A 23,188-nucleotide genomic window follows, 5' to 3' on the forward strand; every position below is an offset into this window, starting at 1 on the left:
ACAAAGACACTGAGAATAAGTCATTTATAAACCTGGAAATGGTGTTTCATTCATTCATTCAAACAAATATTTATTGAGTATCTACCATGTCTAGGCACTGAAGTGTGTTGGAGATCAAACAATGATACATGATAAGTAAGATCCCCACCCTCAAGAAGCTGACACCCTAGAGGTGGCAGACAAGACAATAAGCAAGAACTAATATATATCATCATCAGTAATAAATATAATAAAGTCAGAGAAGGGGATAGAGATGGCTGGGTAGATGGAGGGGAGGGGTGCCTGCTCTTCTGAGGTCTTCCGACTACAGCCTCTGAGTCGCCACCTATTTTAGTAAATAGCATTCTATTGGAATATAGCCAAGCTCATTGATTTATATATTGTCTATGGCTGCTTTCATGCTACGGTGGCAGAGTTGAATAATTACAACACAGATTCTATGACCTGTGAAGCTGAAAATATTTACTATCTGGCCCTTAAAAAAAAAGTTTGCCATCACAAGGAGATACCATTTCACACCCACTAGAATGGCTATAATCAAAGACAGACAATAACAAGTAAGAGTGAGGATGTGAACAAACTGGAACCCTCACGCACTGATAATGGGAATGTAAAATGGTGCAGCCACTTTGGAAAAGTCTGGCAGTTCCTCAACAGGGTAGACATAGAGTTACCATATGACCCAGCAACTCCATTCCTAGTTATATACCTAAGAGAAATGAAAGCATATGTCCACACAAAAACTTATACCACAAAATTCAGAGCAGCAGTATCCATAGTAGCCAAAAAGTAGAAACAACCGGGCTTCCCTGGTGGCGCAGTGGTTGAGAGTCCGCCTGCCGATTTAGGGGACGTGTTTTCGTGCCCCGGTCCAGGAAGATCCCACATGCCACGGAGCGGCTGGGCCCGTGAGCCATGGCCGCTGAGCCTGAGCGTCTGGAGCCTGTGCTCCGCAACGGGAGAGGCCACAGCAGTGAGAGGCCTGCGTACCGCAAAAAAAAAAAAAAAAAAGTAGAAACAACCGAAATGTCCATCAATAGATAAATGAATAAATAAAATGTGGTATAGTCATACAATGGAATATTATCTGACAATAAAAGGAAATGTAGGGACTGCCCCCCAATGCAGGGGGCCCGGGTTCGCTCCCTGGTCGGGGAACTAGGTCCCACATTGCATGCTGCAACTAAGAAGCCCACATGCCGCAACTAAGACCTGGTGCAACCTAAATAAATAAATAAATATTAAAGGAAAAAAGAAAAGTAATAGTGATATATGCTACAATATGGATCAACTGTAAAAAGAAAAAAGCCAGTCACAAAGTACCACATATTGTATGATTCCGTTTGTATGAAATATCCAGAAGAGTCCATCTACAGTGACAGAAAATAGATTACTGATTGCCTAGGGAGAGAGAGGTTGGGCAATGATGGCTAAAGTGTGCACGGTTTCTTTTTGGGGTGATGAAAACTGATTGTGGTGATGGTTCCACAACTCTGTGAAAATACTAAAAGGCATGGAATTGTACCATTTAAATGGGTGAATTTATGGTCTATGAATTATATCCCAATAAAGCTGTTTTTAAAAGGTTTACCAACCTTTGTTCTAGACAGTTAGGGAAGGCCTCGAGGTGGTGGCATTTGAGCCTCTCTTGTAATTGGCTCAAAGTTCTCAAATAGTAACAGGTGGCATTTTACTGAGCACTTACGTGCCAGGCACTGTGTGAAGCATTTTGCAAATCACTGCCTCATTTAATCCTCACAAAGATCCTATGGCTTAAATACTGACAACTCCATTTAACAGATGAAGAACTGGAGCACAGAGAGATCAGGGGACTTGCTCCAGGTCACACAGTTGATAAGTGGCAGAACCGGGATCCAACCCCATGTATTTCTGACCTCAAAGCCTGTGCCTTTAACCACTGAGACACACTGTATGTACACCGTTCCCTGTCCAGTCTCTGGATTCCTGATCTTTCCCAGATCAGATCAGGAAGATGGCCCAAAGCGAGATGGAGGAGGTGGGGAAGAGCGCAGCCTTGAAGGAAAGTAGAGCAGGGCACGCGGGGAACAGAGGAGAGCAGTGAGCGTGCTGAGACGTGTCTCTGGGCTCAGGGAGGGCCCCCACGGGGCGAGCAAGTCACTAACACAGTGGTTTTAGAAATTTTAGAAATGTGGGAACAATCTAGTGCCTAGAAATCACCTAGTGCAAGAAGTGGAGAGAGGTTTATTTAAAACAGATTCCTGGGTTTCACTGCCAGAGATTCTGCTGTAGTGGGTCTGAGTTGGGGACCAGAAATTCAATGTTGACGGAGTCTCCCTGGGAGATTCTGATGCAGATGACCACACTGTGAGATGTCCAGCAGAAACTTCAAGGTCAGCACAAAACTCCTCTGGGTGCTCCCCTACCCTTATCTCGGCATCCCTCCTTTTTTCTCCCTTTCTGATATTGCATGTTCCTGACTCTCCTCCTCCCTGTGCCCAGAGACCCCATGGAGCATTACAGGCCTCCCAGGCCCTGTTCCTGCTCTTTTCTCCACCTGGCGTGACCTTCCCTACCTTCCTCTGCTCTGCCTCATCTCCCCCACGAGGCTTCATCACACCTCCCCTCCCTTAGTCTCCCATCCCCAAAAGGCTCATCTTTTGGGAGTCTGCTGATGTGTCACCTCTTTATGAAATCTTCCCTAACCATAGGCAAGTTTCTTTATTGCAAAATGAGGATGAAAAGCAAACCAGAAATTGTATGTAAGGCGCGTTGCAGGCACTCAATACACAGCAGCTGTTATTTTTATATTGCTTGTCCTTGGACAGGTGAGTTTCTGTATCTCTAAAATGATAAGAGCTCTTAGGCCAAGCACTGTATTAAAATATACAATAATACACCTATTATTTTCCTCATTTTACATTTGAGGAAAGTGAGGCAAAGAGGGATTAAGAAACCTGTCCAAGTCACCCAGCTAGAAACTGGTAGCACTTGGACTTGAATTGAGGCATTAGGTCCTCAGCTCTAAGCATCATGTTACAATGACTTCCACTGTTATGAGGCTCCAATGAAATAATAACTACCAGGACTCTGGCACAGGGCCTGGCATGTGGTAGGTGCTCAATAAATGCTAGAGACTGGATTGAATTGAAAGGTTTCTATGTCCAGGGAAAGGGGGAAAAATTACCCCTTTGAGGCTTTGCTGATCATGATGTTTCATGCTTTTTATTTGACAATACTCAACAGCTTAAGATCTCTAAAGAGAATGGGATATAGGAAAAAAATTCAGAACGGTATTCCAAGCTTGGTAGGTGCAAATCCTGTCAATCTACTTCAATGGGGGTAACTGTGGGTTTTAACTTCAGAACATTAAGATGGTGCAGAGAAGCTGGGGAAGGAGGATAGGCACAGGGTAGCTATCTTGTTCCAACCATCCCACTCCCCTGCCCCTGGCTTCTGAATCTCTCTCTGTCACTCTGTATCATTTGCACCTCCAATGCTGAATCTCTCCCCATGAACAACTAAGGAAGATTCAATCTAAGAAGGACTCAGTGGAAGAAATATTGATACTTGGGTGTTAATTTCCAATTAAGGTGCCACATGGAATGGAAACCCATCTACCCGACTCCAAATTCCCTTTCAACTCAGGTCATTAATCTCATCTACCCTCTTTTAAGCTCCATACAAAACTTACGTAGACAAGAAAGCCTCCCCCTTTGAGCCTGGGGTCTTCCTACAGAGTCAGGCAGCTTTCTGCCTGAATTGCATCAATGGGGAAACCTGTGGTCACATTCTTTCCAACGTGGATGAACTGTGAAAATATTATACTAAGTGAAGTCTTGTCCCATTTTACACAGCTGCCCAGCTTTTGGTGGCTCAGAGGTCAAGAAAACAACAGCAAAAAAGAACACTGAACAATTCTATTGATTGAACCAAAACCCAAGATATCAGGACTAACCCAACTCTCAGGAAAAATAAAAAAGACAATTCCAATCAGATCACAGGACATAAAAGATAACAAGAGTCGCCACCAAACAAGACTAAGAGGCTTTCCTGAAATGGACGACTTTCTGAAATGCTTGCCGAAACTCTTCGTTAAACACAGTATAGATTATTGGATTGATGAGGGAGTTTAGATAGCCTAGCCAGGTGAAAAAGTCAAAAAGTGCTGGGTGGATCCAGCAGGAGTCCCGGCAGATGGGGAGGACCAGAGATGCAACAAAAAAGGGCAGCCAGCAGATGATAAAGGCCCCCAGAATGATCCCCAGGGTTTTAGTGGCTTTCCTCTCTCGGGCAGCAGAAATCCTCTTGCGCTCCAGGACACTATTCACAAGCTTGATCTTCACGTGGTTGAAAAAGAGAGGGGAACCGGCGGAATGAGAGTGCCTCTCGTGAAGGCTGGGATTGAGCGAGCAGAGCGAGGACCCCGCAGAGCCTGTGATGAGACGGGCTGTGGTAAAGCGCTTCCCGTAGAGGGATGGCGGATTCAGGATGCGGTTCCGGGCGGCTGTGTAGATCCGGCCATAGAGGAGGATGAGCAACACGGACGGGATGTAGAAGGCCCCACAGGTGGAGTAGATGGTGTAGGAGATCTGAGAAGTGTTCACCAGGCAGTCTGACATGTCTTCATGAGCTTTGGCTTGCCGCCAAAAGAGTGGTGGGATGGAGATGCAGATGGAGATGGCCCAGACGATGGCAATCATGGCAGCCGCATGGCCTGCTGTCCGGCGTTTACTATACTCCAGGGCATCAGTGATGGCCCAGTACCTGTCCAGAGCAATGACACAGAGATGCAGGATGGAGGCTGTGCAGCACGTGATGTCAGAAGACAGCCAGATGTCACACAGGAGTTGGCCAAAGCTCCAGGTGTGGGTGGTGGTATATGCGATGCTGATGGGCATGACCAAGGTGGAAACTAAGAGGTCAGTCATGGCCAGGGAGCCAATGAGATAGTTGGCTGGGGTGTGGAGCTTCCTGGTCAGGAAGATGGTGGTAAGCACAAAGGTGTTGGAAAGGACTGTGGCCAGTGTGATGATGGAAAGGACCACAGCAAGAGAAATCTTGAGGGCTTGGAGGGTCCCTGGATCCCAAGCCCCTGGCGTTTCTGTGGCATTCAGGGATCTGTTGGGAGCTCCCTGCAGAAGGCCTTCCACTGACTGGTTTGGTGGGGACATCGTAGGTGGCTCTCTCTTCCCACAGACTTTCACACATGCAGCTCCTTCCTTCACAGTTGTCCTGCTCACAGAATAAGGTCATCCTTCTGTTTCATGCTGGTGGGAGGCAGCCATCAGAACAGACCCCAGTGAAAAGACCTCAAAACTTGACTATTTAAAGAACATTGAGGTGACTACCACCTGGTAGTTAAAGGTCTTTCCTAAACCAGATGAATCCCAAGATGTCTCACTGTTCTGGAACTTTGCCCAGCAACTGGTCAGGCCTAGAGGACACATGCTAGATTTGTTAGACATTTATCAGGATATCAAAACAGTGTAGGCAGTGCTCTGGAATTCTTGCCTTTGGCATTTTGGCTCCTTCCAAAGCTTGAGAGATAAATGTGTTTAATGAGAACTTCAGAATAATTTCCTCCATCCTATTCTGAGAAGATTCTGGATTTCAGGTCGCCTCTGGGGAGCTTTTTTTTTTTTTAATTCATTCATTCATTCATTTATTTTTGGCTGTGTTTGGGTCTTTGTTGCTGTGCCTGGGTTTTCTCTAGTTGCGCGAGCAGGGGCTACTCTTTGTTGCAGTGCGTGGGCTTCTCATGGCAGTGGCTTCTCTTGCGGAGCATGGACGAGCTCTAGGCACGTGGGCTTCAGTAGTTGTGGCACGTGGGCTTCAGTAGTTGTGGCTCGTGGGCTCCAGAGTGCAGGCTCAGTAGTTGTGGCGCACGGGCTTAGTCGCTCCGCGGCATGTGGGATCTTCCCAGACCAGGGATCAAACCCGTGTCCCCTGCATTGGCAGGCAGATTCTTAACCACTGTGCCACCAGGGAAGTCCCCTCTGGGGAGCTTTTAAAACTAGAGACAAAAAGAAGTACCAGCTGATTCAGAGAGGCAGTGCAGTCAACAGCTCACAATTTTCTCAGGTTCGTCTGGACGTGTCATGAGGTAATTAACTTTGGTTCCTGTCCCACTGAACGTTTGGAGCCCAAACAGACAAAACATTCCGGTTACCAAGACTCAAAGAATGCATGAGCTGGGAGAAGGCAAAACAAAGAGATCACTGTGGGTTCATCGAGAAGGGCACGTGTTCAGAAGTTCTGGGGGTTAAGGAAAAGAAAAAGTAGAGTTAGGTTCTAGAAGGACAATTTAGACACTTGAGATTAACTCTGAGATTGAAAGGATCCTGTTTAGTGCTGGCAGCGGTACAGCGTAACTGGCACTCTCACAAGTGTGAGGAGAATACAGGGAAGCGTGACGTGCTCACCCCCACAATCCCCAGAGGAGGCAAAGTGTCACAGCTGTTGGAAGCATCACAGGCTTGTTACAAGGACATGAAAACAGTTCTGTAAATTGTGAATCAGAAATCATCCTATTTATTCAGCAACAATAGAAACTAAACAAAATAACTCTACACACACACACACACACACACACACACATATACACACACACACACAGAGGCCACTTGGAAAGATACCAAGTTGTTACCGTTTATTTCTCTACGAATTGGGGAGGAGGGGGCAGTGAACTTTCTTCTATCCATATGAATTTTCCAAATTTCCTAGAGTGACCATGCATGACTCAGAACCAAACCAAACCAAACCACCTTTTTGTTAAGCAAAGAAATCAACTGCCAGAATAAAAACCCCAGAGCATTTTTCATGGTGAAAGTTCAAATCCAGAAAATACATTTGGCTTTCCAAATGAAAACTGGAAATTTAGTCACAAAAAAAATCTCAAAGAATCATTTTCTTTTCTCCTCTGTGTCTCGGGACTTGAATCTGGGTTTCAGTATTTAGGACAGGGGCAAGTTCTGGGGTCTGAAGTCCATGGGGCCTGGCAGGCAGCCCCTGGGTATATGGGGTTGGCAAGAAGAATGCCAAGACCCCTTAGCCTCGTCCACGGCCCCCACTGTGTCTCTCCCTGCCTTGCGTGGAATGCTACAACTCCACCAGGAATCCCTATGATTCATTTTATCTCTTCCAGGTCAGCTTAGCAAACAGGTCTTGCTCTAAAAGCATTCACAGCCCAGCAAGGGAAGCAGACATGTAGCTTCAAGGACCCTGGGATGGAGCTGGCAGGGCAGAATATATATATATACACGTACTTTTAAAAAATGTGATCATGATGATTATGTATGAATTTCTTTCATAGTTTATATGTTTTTGATTGATTGATTTATTCATTATTATTATTTTTTAGGCCACGCTGTGGGGCACGCGGGATCTTAGTTCCCCAACCAGGGATCGAATCCATGTCCCTGCATTGGGAGCACGGAACCTTAACCACTGGACCACCAGGGAAGTCCCCTGTTTTTCTTTTTTTAAATAATTTTATTCATTTTTATTTATTTATTTTTGGTTGCATTGGGTCTTCGTTGCTGCACGTGGGCTTTCTCTAGTTGCAGCGAGAGGGGCCTACTCTCCATTGGGGTGCGCGGGCTTCTCATTGCAGTGTCTTGTTGTGGAACACAGGCTCTAGGCGCGCGGGCTTCAGTAGTTGTGGCGCGCAGGCTCAGTACTTGTGGTGCGTGGGCTTAGTTGCTCTGCGGCATGTGGGATCTTCCCGGACCAGGGATCGAACCCGTGTCCCCTGCATTGGCGGGCGGATTCTTAACCACTGTGTCAGCAGGGAAGTCCCCACAATATCATTCTTAGGCCTGTGTATTGTTCTACTGGCTGCCTACATTAAGGAGAAGGGTTTCAGTAGTCAAGGTCAGGAGGGATGGCATTCCTGGTGGCTGGAAAGGCAAGGGTAAAGGCCCAGAGGCTGGAGTGCAGAGAGCAGAGGTGGGTAGGGGACAGTGCTCAGGCGGTGGCTGGCACCGGGCACGGGAGGCAGCAGGGCACAGGGGAGGGTTTGGCTTGGACTGGGGCAACCTGGGCTCTAATCCTTATTCTATCCCAGCCTTCCTGTATGACCTTGGGCAAGTCCTTAGGTCTCAGATTTCTTCTCCAGACAGGAGCCACCCCATATGGCACCCAGGGCTGCTGTGGAGCTTTCATTGCTCTGGGCAAGGTCGGCCTTTGAAACCCACTAAAAGGCTGAGAAGTGTCAAGAATCATTATCGGGCTTCCCTGGTGGCGCAGTGGTTGAGACTCTGCCTGCTAATGTAGGGGACATGGGTTCGAGCCCTGGTCTGGGAAGATCCCACATGCCGCGGAGCAACTAGGCCCGTGAGCCACAACTACTGAGCCTGCGCGTCTGGAGCCTGTGCTCCTCAACAAGAGAGGCCGCGATAGTGAGAGGCCTGCGCACTGCGATGAAGAGTGGCCCCCGCTTGCCACAACTAGAGAAAGCCCTCACACAGAAACGAAGACCCAACACAGCAAAAATAAATAATAAATAAATTACTAAAACTCCTACCCCCAACATCTTCTAAAAAAAAAAAAAATCATTATCATCCTATTTCCTTCATTCTGCTTGGTTAAGGGCTTTGTTGGGAAGGTTCAGTCTATGTCTATTGATTGACTGATTTAAAACATTAAGAAGCTAAATGTGCAATGTGGTAGTTTCCCTCCCACTTCCCAAAATCATGCTTCATCTTTAAATAATATCTGCCTAGAGGAGGGGAAACAGCTTCAGTTTAAGAAAACCCATCTTAAGCCACCTGCTCTAAAACATTCCCAAAGTTTGAGGAATATTATCATACTATCTTTCATGGGGCTCTTGGTATGTTCCAGGCACTGAGTTAGCCCTGGGGCCAACTCCACCTAGGACCCCTAACCTACAAATAAACAAATCAGTGCTCAGAGAGGTGAAGTCACCTGCCCAAGGTCATCCACGTGCAAGTGGAGAAACCGGGTCCAGGGCCAGCTCTGAAATTTCCACGCTTCTCCACACTGCCTCAATTCAGGAAGCAAAGCCTTAAGGCATGTTTGCTTCTAGGAGAGAAGCTTGTTTGGGATCTCATGGTGATAAGTGAAAACGGTGATTCCCTCCTACCACCCCAGCCCTCTCCTTGCCCTGTGCTCCTCCCCAAAGGCCTCTGGCTGAAGATTTCCTCCCACTTCAGTTCACAGGGAAAATGTGAAGTCGGGCTGGACTGCTTGGAATTTTCTTCCCTCCAGACGGTCTGGGTGAGCGAGGTGCCGTCATTTCTCACGGAAGGCTGGTGTGCTTGCCCCACAAACCCTGGCGGTCACTCCTTGGGTTCCAGGGATTCCAATGACCTCATTCCAGTGAAAGGCGTGGGCTCAGACAGGCCTGAGAGGCTGGTGGGTGACATCTTGGGAAGAAGGACGGGGTGGATTGCCTCGGTCAGGAATGCTGGGCTGGAGCTTTGCAGGAATTCACACGATTCTGGGGCTATCTCCTGACTGCCGTCTTTCTCCAACTGGAACAAATTTGGGGGAATTTCCCACAATCCAGCTACCTTTGGAGATACAGACTACGCCTCTAGAGTCAACCACTTCTTTCCCATCACACCTCAAATAATAAGATAAAAAATACAAATTCAAACAACAGTGAGATACTATCTTCATCCAGCAGATAGGTAAAAAATTTTAATCTGATCACGTCATGTCAGTTTGGTAAAGATGTGGAGCAACAGGAATTGTCACCTCCCACTAGCAGAGTATAAATTAGAGGACCCTTGTTAGCAAAAAATTTGGCCTATGTCGTAAATCTAAAAATGTAATGACTACCTCATAACCCAGTAATTTCACTCCCAGGTATATAAGACAGAGAAACTCTTTGATGTGCTCCCCAGCAGAGAGGAACGAGAATAGTTAAGGTGGTACTGACTGTAACAGCAAACAACTGGAAACCACCCAATCGTCCATGAGCAGCAGAATGGCAGAATGTGGCATATTCCTATGACGGGTGCTACAGAGAAGCAAGACTGAGTAAACCAAAGCACACGCATCAAAATGGGTGATTCTCACAAACATAACAGTGCCAACGTCAGAAGCGTGCCAGAAGAAACAAACTGTTTAAGGATATTAACGTATGTGTCAAAGCCATAAGGAAAAGCAAGGAAACGTTACGTATAAAATTCAGGGGAGGGCTTCCCTGGTGGCGCAGTGGTTGAGAGTCCGCCTGCCGATGCAGGGGACACGGGTTCGTGCCCCGGTCCGGGAAGATCCCACATGCCGTGGAGCGGCTGGGCCCGTGAGCCATGGCCGCTGAGCCTGCGCGTCCGGAGCCTGTGCTCCGCGACGGGAGAGGCCACGACAGTGAGAGGCCCGCGTACCACAAAAAAAAAAAAAAAAAAAAAAAATTCAGGGGAATTCCCTGGTGGTCCAGTGGTTAAGACTCAGGGCTTTCGCTGCAGGGGGCCCGAGTTTGATCCCTGGTCGGGGCACTAAGATCCCGCAAGCCGCGTGGTGCGGCCAAAAATAAATAAATAAATAAATAATAAAGATACTTCCCTGGTGGCGCAGTGTTTAAGAATATGCCTGCCAATGCAAGGGACACAGGTTTAATTCCTGGTTCGGGAAGATCTCACATGCCGCGGAGCAACTAAGCCCGTGCGCCACAACTACTGAGCCCGTGTGCTGCAACCACTGAAGCCCACGTGCTTAGAGTCCGTGCTCTGCAACAAGAGAAGCCACCGTGATGAGAAGCCTGCGCACCACAACGAAGAGTAGCCCCCACTTGCTGCAAATAGAGAAAGCCTGCATGCAGCAAAGACCAATGTAGCCAAAAATAAATAAAATAATTAAAAATAATAATAATAAAATAAAATTCAGGATAGTGGTTACCACTAGAGGGGAAAAGAAGAGGGGATGTAATCATCGTGGAAGGGTTTTTCCCGTTGTGGAGCACAGGCTCCGGACGCGCAGGCTCAGCGGCCATGGCTCACGGGCCCAGTCGCTCCGCAGCATGTGGGATCCTCCCGAACCGGGGCACGAACCTGTGTCCCCTGCATCAGCAGGCGGTCTCTCAACCACTGCGCCACCAGGGAAGCCCTGTGGGAGAGTTTTAAAGGTATCAATGATGTTCTGGTTTTTAAGGTGGTGGTTGAGTACATGGAAGTTTATTGTTAGTCTTTAATCTGTAAGTATGTTTTATATATATTATATACACTCTTTTGTAGGGAATGATATATTTGTAATTTTTCTTAATTTTGTACATTATAAAAAAAAGAGAACCACACTACCAGCACTGATACATTGATTTTGATACATTAATACCTATCCATACATCCTGGTTCCAAAGATCTGGGTTCTGATCCCATCTCTGCCACTGACCAGCAGGGTAATCATGGGCAAGACATGATTTCTCTTTGATCCTCAGTTTCTTCGTTGGTAAAATGGGAACATTAGCATGGCTATGCTGCCCCCAAGGGGTGTTTAGTAGTTCCAGTAAGATCATGTATGTGATGGGCTGTAACTGTAGCATCCTGAACAAATGTAACCATGGTAACAGAGCTGGAGGGAAGTGGCTAAAAGCATACATTTTAGGTCAGGCAGGCTCAGATCCCAGTCCCCGTTTCTCCACTTCGTCACTGTGGCCATTGGGTAAGTCACTTAAGCACTCCAAGCCTCAGTGATGGAGGTGATACTTCATACCTCACCGGAGTTTGGGGAGAACTGGTAAGAACATGGACCCAAATGCCCAACATAGTAAATGATGACTTCTCTGGTTTCTCTAGGATGTATCCAACCATGTTCAGGTCTCCAGGCAACAAGGTCTCTTCCCTCACTAGAAACAAAGCATCGCTGTCCATTTTAGTGAGTGACGTCTGCCATTGTCAGACGTCATACCAGCCATACCAGGGAGCTTCTCCCCTGCCCACCACACTTCTGAGAGCCCTCACAGCAGCAGCAAGGACCCTCCTCAGCCTCTCCAGAGCCCAGCAGCATCTTCCCTGGAATCCAGATCACACAGATTCTAGCCATACCATGCATCCTCCAGCTACAGCATCTCTGCAGTGGGGTGGAGGAGAAAAAGCAGGCAGACAGACCTGGGTCCCAATCCCTACTTGGTCATAGACCACCTCTGACCACAGCTGACTGGACCAGGGTGGACATGTGAGTCAAAACAAGCCAGCAGATTCTCTCTGGGGAATTTAGATTGGAGATTGTAAGCAGCTGGGTGGATAGATGATGGAGGGGAAGCAACTTGAAAGCTAAGGATGCTGGGGCGAGAGTCGGGTCACAGCCACGACCAAAGTCAAGGCAAGTGGCGGCGGGGAGCAGAAAAGCTGCAAGTAAACAAACCAAACCAAATCAAACCAAACAAAAACAGGTCTGCAGAGAGAGGCAGGAGAACGGAGCAGACAGAGAAAGGAGCAGAGAGAGAGGGGAACCACCTGCCCTAGGAGAGGAGGAAGGAGCCTTCCAAGCCCAGTGATACTCCTTATCCTTAGATGTCCATGAGCAGCCCCTAGACCCAGGAAACTTCATTTGTAGCAACTTGCACTTTTCCTAGTTGAGCCAGTTCAAATGGACACACCAGGCCTTGAGAAAGAAATCAGACAGAGGATTTTCAGTTCCTTCCCACCAAACAATCCCTACCCTGGGATGGAGGCAAGTCATTTCACCTCCTGCGCTTTTCTTCCCATCTGTAAATGGGGGTCCCAGCACCTTTTTCCCAGCACTGCTATGTGGATTCCAGGAAGGCACAGTGGCTGCCATACCACAGGTGTCCTTTTTATCACTCTTAACTAAGGCTTCCTCCAGCCTGCAGGAAGATCAGTCACCTCCCCTTTCGGAAGGATCTTTATTTTAACTAAGCAAGTCATAAAACCTTGCCGGAAACAAACAGGATGTATGGGTTTAATGTATTCTCAGAAGCCAGTCCCATCCTTCTGGAGGAAAAAAAAAAAAAAACCAAGGCTGTGATAAAGATTTGTTGCAGTAGAATCAATCCCCCACAGAGGAATTCATGCCTGTTCTTTCTCTGGAAGCTGTGTGGTACGGATGAGTGAGCCCTGGATGGGCAAATCATTCTCCACAAATCTGAGAATGATTTCCACAAAGTACATCCACAGCTGTTATTTCATTTCATTCTCTCTATCTCATGGGACCTCCCGCAGTCTGGGTCTTCTCTGTAAAATCAGGTATCAAGTCTATCTTCCGGGGGTGTCATGCAGGTGAAATAAATAAGAGAGGAAGACTGAGAAGTTTTAATGTGTGTGTCTATCAATCAATCAGTCTATCTATCTGTAAATGAATGCAAGTTTTGAAATTTAATTAGTTTCTTGAGCAAGTCAACCTTTCACCTCAGTTTCTCCAATTATAAAATCTGGAAAATGTCAAAAAATAAAAAGTAGCCAAGGGACTTCCCTGGCAGTCCAGTGGTTGGGACTCCATGCTTCCAGTGCAGGGGGCACGGGTTTGATCTCTGGTCAGGGAACTAGGATCCCACATGCCTCATGGCTAAAAAAACCAAACAAACAAGTAGCCAAACCTCTGACCCAGAACTTCTACTCCCAGTTATATACCCAATAAAAACATGGACAGCTGTTCACCAAAAGGCATGTGCAAGAATTGTTCATAACAGGAACTTCCCTGGTGGTGCAGTGGTTAAGAATCCGCCTGCCAATGCAGGGAACACGGGTTCGATCCCTGGTCTAGGAAGATCCCACGTGCCGCGGAGCAACTGAGCCTGTGCGCCACAACTACTGAGCCTGTGTGCCACAACTACTGAAGCCCGCGCACCTAGAGCTTGTGCTCCACAACCAGAGAAGCCACCACAATGAGAAGCCCGCACACCACAGGGAAGAGTAGCCCCCTCTTGCCGCAACTACAGAAAGCCCACGTGCAGCAACGAAGACCCAACACAGCCAAAAATTAAAAATAAATAAATAATAATTGATTTTTTTAAAAATGGTATAGTCCAATCTAATCAGCTGAGATTGCTAAGGCCTAGAGAGGTGGGTGTCTTGCCCAAGATCACAAAGTTCCGCCTTTCTCCTAGCTCAGCTCAATGCTTCCACTACCCCATGCTGCCTCCATCTTACCCTGTCAAGATGAGGTGTATATTTCCTTGCTCCTGGATTCTGGGCTCAGCATGGACTTGCTATGGCCAACAGAGTGAGGAAGAGGTGACGGTGAACCGATTCCAAATCTAGTCAAGACACTGTGCATGTTTCCGCTTGCACTCTGCCATCTCTATGAGAAGAACGTGTGTGGGATAGCCACTGGTCCCAAGAGGAGGAGACAAACATGTGGAGAAGAGCTGCTCATACTAAAGGCCCCAGCAAATCCCCACAGAGAACAGAGCTCCTCAGCTGATGGGTAGATGCATGTGTGAGCCCAGCTAAAATAGCAGAAATGCCCAGCCCATTTCAGATTAAGTCAGTCAATCTCCAGACGCATGAGTTGTAGTAATAAATGTTATTGTTTTAATCCCCTGAGTTTGAGGGTGGCTTGTTACACAGCCATAGCTGACTGATACAGTCCCCTCTTTCACTGACTTACTAAACTCTATCAGTTCCACTGCCGAAAGCTAACTCTGCCTTGGCTCTTTTCCGTCTTCTCTATCCCCGTTGCCACCGTCTTGTTTCAGGCCAAAATTTTCTCTGGCTTAAATGGTCTCCCTGACTCAACTCCTTTCCATTCTGTTACCACGTCACACCCAGAATCCTCCTTTTAACTAAAAGTCTGACCATGTCACTCTCTTAAAATCCTCCAGTGGCTCCCACTGCACCCGGGATTAAGTCTCAGCGCCATGGCTTGGTTTAAGAGAACTTTCATCAACTGGTCTTTAATTACATTTCCAGCATCACCTCTGAACCTAGCTGGCTGTGACCTTCACACTCTAGCAGCACAGATCTGCTTGTTTTTCTGCCAGCATCCTGCTGCCATACCCATGTCCCAGTGCCGTTTCCTGCTCTACACCTTTGTCTCTGTCTGGAAATTAAGTCACCCTTCAGGACTAAGCTCTGGAATCTCCCCATGAAGCCTTATCTAAGCTTTCCCCAGGACAGCTTCCTCAGGGTTAGGTATCCCTCTTCTGGATGCCCACAGCCGCACAGGACTGTCTCCATCACTGGACATTGAGTGCAAGGACCATATCTTATTTAGCTCCTATAGCCCTGACAGCTGGCCCAGAGCAAGAGGTCAATAAGTGTTTATAAAAGGCTCCATGAACTGGTGAGGAATGGGCCCTGAGAAATGGACTGAGATGGGAGCCCTGAGCTTTAGCTTGGTTCTGCCACTAATTCTCTGTGACCTTACAAAAGACAGTTCCTTGTCTGGGCCTCAGTTTCTCTATCTTGAAAATGAGAGGGTTGGACCAGATCAGAGAGTCTCTTGCTGTGCATGAGAATCACCTGGGGGAACTTTAAAAAAATACAAATGCTGTTAAACAAACAAACAAACAAACAGATGTCCAGGCTTCAACCCCTGAGGGGTAGAGCCCAGACACTGTAATTGTTCAAAGCTCCCCACATGTTTCTAGGGTGTAGCCAGGTTTGGAAGCCACTGGTCTGGATGATCTCTGGTTATCTTCATCACTGGCAAGCTTGTTATCTTTAAAAAGTCAAAGACAGGTAAAGCTTGTTTCCAAAGGCTTTTTAACAGTTAGGGAAACATGAGACTCCAACCCCTTCCTACTTTCAGCCTTGCGCTGGGTCAGTTACCAGCCTTCAACAGGGAAGGGACCACCTTGAATGACTAAATGCATTGTACTAAGGCTCTCACTTAATTCTCCCATGCTTGTGAGAAAGAGGGCAAAGAAGTTTTAAACTCTCACCATCATCTGCCCCTAAGACTACTCCTTGGGGCAGAGTTGTTTTCCCCACTTTACAGATGAAGAAACTGAGATCCACAGAGGTGAAATGACTAGCCCAAGGCCACATAGGCAATGTGGCACAGCTGGGATTCAGAGCCAGCGCTGAGAGACTCTAGAATAGTCACTATTGGTCACATGCGGGCATTGAGAGCTTGAAATGTGGCCACTGAGATGTGCTGCTTTAAGTGTGAAACAGCCTGGGTTTCAAAGACTTAGTTCAAAAAAGAATGTAAAACATCTCATTAATAATTTTTATATCAGTTACATGATAATACTTTGGATATACTGAGTAAGTAAAATATATAATTGAAATTAATTTCACTTTTTTAAAGCGTGGCTACCTCTAAATTTTCTAGATCTAAAATTACATTTGTGGCCTGAATTGTATTTCTATTGGATAGCACTGCTCTAGAACTGGTCTTTACAACAGGGGTGATATCGCCCCCTAGGGGTCATTTTGGGACTCTGTTCTTATGAAACAATGCAGTCCCAGGAAGGGGTTGGGACAGTACCCGGTGCTGTGTGGGCCAGGGCTGGAATAGCAGTAGTAGTAAATTAATGGCCAACATTATTCAGAGCTTACTATGTGCCAGGCAGGTTTTTTTAAAATATATTTATTTATTTAGTTGGCTGTGCCGGGTATTAGTTGCGGCATGTGGGCTCTTAGCTGTGGCATGCAGGATCTAGTTCCCTGATCAGGGATCTAACCCGGACCCCCTGCGTTGGGAGCGCAGAGTATTAACCACTGGACCACCAGGGAAGTCCCAGGCACTGTTCTAAGCACTTCCCCTATGTCAACTCATTTAAGTCCGACCACAACCCTCTGAAGTTGGTGCTATTATAGTAATTTCCCAGGGAAGGAATCTGAAGCTCAGAGATGGCTTGCCTAAGGCCCCAAAGCTAGGGCACTATAGATCTAGAATTGGAACCTGGCTTGCTCAATTCTGAGCTCCATCACTCATAAAAGGTGCCAAGTCAAGTCAGTTCCACTCCCTTCTGCATTCACAAATATTTAACCATATGTGCCGGCACACATTCAAAAAATCTCTGCTGGGTCCCTGTTATGAGCTGGGCTCCATCACTCTCACCTGAATGGGGTCTCTCTCTGCCAGGTCCAGTGATGGGAGGGTGCACAGACACCTTCATCCCGCACTCAGCAAGCAATCCTCTGCCTGTTTTTCCAGCACGGCCCAAAGAGAAGGGTGGGAAGGTGGTTAAGAATGTGCACATGCATTACCTAAGATCTTATTTAAAATGCAGATTCTGGGCTTTCCTTGGTGGCGCAGTGGTTAAGAATCTGCCTGCAGGGGACACGGGTTTAAGCCCTGGTCCGGGAAGATCCCACATGCCGTGGAGCAACTAAGCCCGTGTGCCACAACTACTGAGCCTGCGCTCTGGAGCCCATGATTCACAACTACTGAAGCCCGTGTGCCACAACTACTGAGCCTGTGTTCTGGAGCCCACGATCCACAACTACTGAAGCCCGCGCGCCTAGAGCCCGTGCTCCACAACGAGAGAAGCCACCGCAATGAGAAACCTGCACACCGCAACGAAGAGTAGCCCCCACTCGCCACAACTAGAGAAAGCCAGCGTGCAGCAACAAAGACCCAACACAGCCAAAAATAAATAAAATAAAATAAAATAAAAATAAACAAATTTATAAAATGCAGATTCTGATTCTGGGGGTCTGGAGCAGGACCTGAGATTCTGCATTTCAGAGAGGCTCCCAGGTGATCTGCTGCTCCACTGACCACACTGAGTTGTGTGAGGGATGATAGTAATGTCCGCCTTGGGATTCAAGAAGGATCTCAGTGTCACAGCAGGAAGGACTCTTAGGAATCATCCACTCCAACTCCCTGATGGTGCTGATAGGGAGAGAAAGGGTAAGACACTCGCCCAAGATCACACCATGAATTACAGGCAGAGACCAAGTCTTCAGAGTCCCATCCATGCTCCTTTCCATCCACTGTCTCCTGTTTGCAGCAGCATCCAGGACGGGAGTATCCAGGCGCTCTCATGCCCATTTCACACCATACGCTTTTGGCCTTTTCAAATCCTCTCCCTGCCTCCCATCTGAGTTTCCATCCTAGGGGAGCAATCCTGGGAGCAGAGTGGCAGGACAGACCACACTCTGCAAGAAACTTTTAGGGCTGCATCCCCTGGTCCTGGAGCTCAACCTGCCCCTCCCTGCCAGATGCTACACATCTGGGTCCCCAGAAAGCACTTGAGCCGATGGAGTGAAACTGTTTTCAGGACGGAGGAGAGGCTGTCTTCTCCAGACTGGATGCGCAGGGTACTAACAACAGGAATTCATTTCCTAGAAATTAAACACTGAATTTGTTGGTGTTTACAGGATTCATCATCTGCTGGGAGGCATAATACAGCCGTGATTAGAACATAAGCTTTGGAGTCAGATAGTGCTTTGGAGTTAGGTAGACTGAACTTGTTTCCCAGCTCTGCCATTTATCAGCTCTGTGACCTTGGGCAAGTTACTCAACCTGTCTGAGCCTGTTTCCTCATCTGTTCAATAGCTAATTACTTAAAGCCTTTCACAGGAATTCCCTGGTTGTCCAGTGGTTAGGACTCTGTGCTTCCATTGCAGGAGGCATGGGTTCATCAATCCTTGATTGGGGAAGTAAGATCCCACAAGCTGTGCTGCGCGGCCAAAAAAAGAAAAAAAAGGCCTATCACATGTTGCCAAGAGCAACACAAATGTGGACCCTGCTCTTAGGGAGACACCATGGCCCTGGGAAAACCCTCCTGGGACCTGGGACCACAGAGGATGAGAGTGGTGCATGCAGGGAACCACGGGAAAGTAGGGGGGACACGTAACCTGTGGCAACCCTAAGATCCCCAGGTGAAAGTGGCTTTGAAGCTGAGCACTAGAGGACAAATAGAATTAGCAAGTGAAGAGGACCTGGGGCCAATGACACCTATTCCATGGGACTGCAGCTTGGGAAAACCTTCCCTGCCATGCACCCCAAATCCTTTTTTTTCATTTCCTATTGCTTACCTGTCCAGAGATTGCACAGGCCAGGCCTCTCCTCTCATCCTCCTGTTGACCTGCACTCAGCAAGAGACCCCACCTCCAGTTTGGCTGAGACCTCCTCCTGTGCTTCTCTCACTCCTCTGAGCCTTTGCACGGGCTATTCCCGCTACCTGGAATGCCCTTCCTCTTGTCTCCTCCACCCTCTCTGGAGGTTCCTCTGGACCCTAGGGATGGAATTGATCATCCCTCCTCCCTGTCCCACTGGTCTCCTTATTACACATCACACTGGACTGCCCTAGACTGGGCTCACTTGCTGACTGCCTGTCTCCCTGTTGGACTTGAGTTCCGGAAGGGAGGGGGACATGTGTGTCACGAAGCCCAGGGACCTGTGTGGGGTACCCTTCCGCCTCATTCACCCGTCCAACTCTGATATCACCTTCGGGATCAAATTCAACTGTCTTCTCTTTGCGGAAACGTGTCCACTCCTTCCACCGAAGTGGGGTTGGCCTCTCTCCTCTGTGTCAGCCGGTACCTCGTGACATTGTTCATACCGTGCAGTTCTCATCATCCTGCATCCACTGCTTGTGGGTCTCTCTCCCCACAAGGTGGCAACTTCCTGGAGCAGAGTCCGCTTTTGTTCACAGCTGTATGTTTTGGGCTCAATACTTATAGTGGTTCTGTAGTGATTTACTCAAAGAATGAATGAAAGAAGCACACGGACAATTTCACCTTTGTCCCCCAAGCCCGTGCTTTGTGCCTCTGGATGTCTCATAGGGAACCCAAACTCAGCTGAGCCACTATCTTCCACCCTACCCCAGCTTTTCTTCCTTTGTAGGCATTATCCTGGTCTTACTCACCCATCCCCAACACTTCCCTCTCTCCCCCAGCATTTAACCATTTATTTCCCTTTTAGGAATGGGGAAGCTGAGGCTCAGAAATGTAATGCAATTGGCTCAAGGTCACACAGCAAATAAATGGCCAGGTCAGGGCCTTGCTCTGAAGAGCCCGGACTCCCCACCTACCTAGCCGGACTCTCACTCCCCCCACGGGTTCTGTCTCCTTTCCCCTGACTTCTCTACACACATTTGGGGCATTTGTGTCTTGGTTCAGGCTGTTCCTCTGCCTGGAAGAGCAATGTTTCCCATTCCCCTTCCTACATATCTATTATAATCTACTCTCTGAGGCCCTTCTCAAAGCTGCTTCCTCCAGGAAGCCTTCCTTGGTCAACTGGATGCAAAATCTCCATCCTTTGAACCTCTCCTGACTCTAGGTTTGTTTGTGCCTCTTATGCCTGTGCCTGGAAGCTCCTTGAAGACCTACCCATTTCCTCCCCACTCCAGTGACCAGAGAACAATAGGCTCACAATCAGTATACAGTAACTCTTCATGTAAGGCTCAAATGAGCCGAGGAGAAATAACAGCATTCCCTCTCGTCTGTTTAAAACTCTCCAATGGCTCCCATCTCAGAATATAATCCAAAATCCTCACCATGGTCTGCAAGGCCCTACATGATTCACCCACTGCCCCCTTCAGCTACCTCTCTGACCTCATCTTTTACCAGCCCTCCCCTTAAATATCACCTCCTTGGCAAAGCTTTGACCAGACAATATAAAGTATCTCATCCTTTACTATATCACCCTGCTTCATGCTCCTTTTAGCACTCTACCATATCTGATATTTTCTGCTTGTTTGTTTATTGCTTGTTTCCCCTGCCCCTCCCCACCCATGCACCTTCTGTCAGCTCATCACTATAACCCCAGGGCCTAGAACAGTGCCTGGCTGACAACAAACATGCATTTAGGAGCCATGTGCACAGAGGGGGTAACTAGAGCCAATGGGGTGGATGAGATCACCCAGGGAGAGCACCTTCTATGAGACAGGAGGGCCTGGGAGAGCAGAGCAGCTAATGGCTGTAGAAAGGAGGCAGAATCTGCAAAAACAACAGAGACCAAGAAGAAAAATATGAGTGTGAAGTCACAGGAGCCAGAAGACAGTGTTTCGAGGGGAAGGAGCGATCAGCAGCGAAAGTCAAGGACTGAATGGTGTCTGCTGAATTCAGCTTCCTGGAGGACACTGATGACCTTGGCAAGCCCCTGCCCCTCTGTGGGCCTCAGATGGGAGCCATCTGTGCAAAGAGAGGGATCTCTCGGGTCCTGGGAATTCCTAGCTTTGAGAATCTGTATTTCTGCTCACATTCATATCACTCTTGCCAAAAAGAACAACCATCTACCTGTGGTCTAGGAGGGAAGGGATGACCCGGGGTATCCACCCTCATTATTTATCCATCAGGTAACTGACCAACTGAGGAAGCATCTCTGTATTTCTGGGCCTGTTCTAGGCACCATTAGGAGGGGAAGAGGCCCTAGGGCCTGCCAGTCATGTCCAGGTAGCCAGCCCCCTCCCTCCCACGCCATCCTCTAGTTCCTGGCTTCCCGATGCCTCCATGACAAAGGCCACCCACTTCTCCCCACCAGCTGGACAGACCAAAGGCTGTAGAAGGCCCAGCTGCCCAAATGGTTTTGCTGTTGCTGTTGGTAAAGAGTCCCTTGATGTCCTTGTGAGGAAGGCTTAGACCCTGGCTGTGGCTGTGCCACCCAGAGGACAGCAAAGACCCACGAGGTGTGGCCGATTAGAAAACCCTGGAAGCTGACTCCAAGGAAGAAAGTGAGAGGTTTCTCCTACCAACCAGAGCCATGATGGCCACCAATGCCAGGTGCTGTGCTGAGCAATGACCCTATTTGATTTGCACAGCAACCCTGTGAGGTGACCATTCTAATCCCTATTTCACATGGGAGGAAACCAAGGCTCAGAAGAAGTTAAGGGCTTTCCCAAGGTCACAGAGCTAGTAAACAGCCAAGCCCTGTTTAGTAATGCAGCCAGTCTGACAGAGAGCCCCTGCTTTTAATCCTTGAACCTCACCAGAGCTACTGAGGCAAGGGACTTTAGTCTTATATTCTTTTACAAGCAGTTTGACCTTGGGCAAGATTTATTCCCCACTCTCTGCATCTGCTATAAAGCAGATTTCTTAGTGCCCTTCCATTTCTGACATTATGTAATTAACTGGGATTTGTACAGAACTCTACAGTTTATAATAAGGCATCTCATTTTTTACCACAGATTCTGCAGGGTGGGAGAATTATCCTCTCCATTTGATAGATGTGCAAACTGAGGCTCGAAGAGACGCAGTGACCCGCCCAAGGTCACAAAGCAAGTCAGGGCCTCCGGGCTCCGGGTCTGGAAGCCGAGGCTCCACACTAGACGCTCCTCCAACTCCGCTCCAGAAAGGGGCGACCCTGCGGCGCCCGGACCTGGCCGGCAGGGGGCGGCGCTCGGCTGCCCTCGGCCTCCCGGGGCCACGTGGGGGCGTCGCAGCCCCCCGCCCGAGGGGCGCCTCCCACCCAGCCAGACCTCCCAGAACGCGCGCCAGGGATCCCGCAGCCGACCCCGGGCGCTGCCTCGGCCCACCCTCCATCCTGGGGCTCCGGGCCGCGCCCCCCGACGCGCCCCTCCGGCTGGGCAGGTCCTCCGGGACCCCCTTACGGCGAGTGCCCCTCCCGTCCGAAGGCGCCAAGAGGCGGGACGCCCGGGCCAGCGGGGCGCCGACGAGGGCGCCGCCTCCCCTCCCAGCTCCACCGGGACGGCCGGACTACGAGCAGCTGGGGCCCCGGCGCCCCCGCCCCGCCCCGGGAGGCACCAGGCTCCGAGCGCTTACCCCCTCCCGGACACGCAGGTGCGGACCGCGGGCTCGCCCTCCCGGGTCCTCTTCCTCGCGCAGCGCCTCGTCTCCCCGCCGGCGACTGCCTCATCTCCGCCGTGACCCCCAGCCCAGCTCCGGGCGCCACCCGCCCCGCCGCCCCGCCGCCCCGCCGCCCCGGGGGCTCTTCCCTGGCCCACGCCCTCTCGAGCCCCACCTCCCTGCGCCCTGCGACTCCAGCTCCAGTCTCCCCTTCCCGCGCCCGCCGCTCCTCCTCGCTCCCCTCCCCCAGCTCCTCCCCACACCCGCGAGGCTCCCTCCCTATCTGCCCCCCGCCCGCCAGGAGGGAGGCTCGGCCCCTTCCTGTCCCGGCGGGGCGGCCGGGAGCTTCGAACCCCTGCCTCCGCCGTCGCCTCAGCCCCAGGCCCAGGGGTGGGTAGGCGCTGAGGAAGGGAGGCGAGGAAGTCCGCAGCTCGGTGCTCCCCGGTCCCCACCTGCAGGAGAGAGGACGGGCTGTGTCCGGAGTAGGGGGTGGTGAGAGGTGGGCCCTGCCCAGAGACCCTTGCTGAAAGCCTAGCCTCCCCCATCTGTCCCTGTCCCCTGTGCTTAGCCCTAGTTAGGTTCTTTTCCCTTCATTTAACAAATATTTATTGATCTGTGGGTCAGGCATGTTCTAGGCA

At 49.1% G+C, this 23,188-nt stretch overlaps 1 protein-coding gene across 3 annotated transcripts in view; it reads right to left on the minus strand.

Annotated features, from left to right (window-relative positions):
- The window catches only part of HTR1D (5-hydroxytryptamine receptor 1D), a 38,498-nt gene extending 15,843 nt beyond the window's left edge, over window positions 1-22,655 (minus strand). Inside the window, exons 1-2 of one of the 3 annotated variants that reach the window (XM_082616281.1) lie at window positions 22,527-22,655; window positions 3,924-6,237 (exon numbers count right to left, since the gene is read on the minus strand). In XM_082616281.1, coding sequence (XP_082472407.1) covers window positions 4,020-5,153 — 1,134 coding nt within the window. In that variant the 5' untranslated portion in view covers window positions 5,154-6,237; window positions 22,527-22,655 and the 3' untranslated portion in view covers window positions 3,924-4,019. Of the gene's footprint in view, window positions 1-3,923; window positions 6,238-22,526 lie in introns of those variants that run through there. The other 2 variants (XM_082616280.1, XR_014293589.1) reach the window with 2 other exon arrangements.
- Between the last annotated feature and the right edge of the window lie 533 nt (window positions 22,656-23,188).

This window comes from Mesoplodon mirus, assembly GCF_964341445.2.
Source record: "Mesoplodon mirus genome assembly, chromosome: 3".
Classification (NCBI taxonomy): Eukaryota; Metazoa; Chordata; class Mammalia; order Artiodactyla; family Ziphiidae; genus Mesoplodon; species Mesoplodon mirus.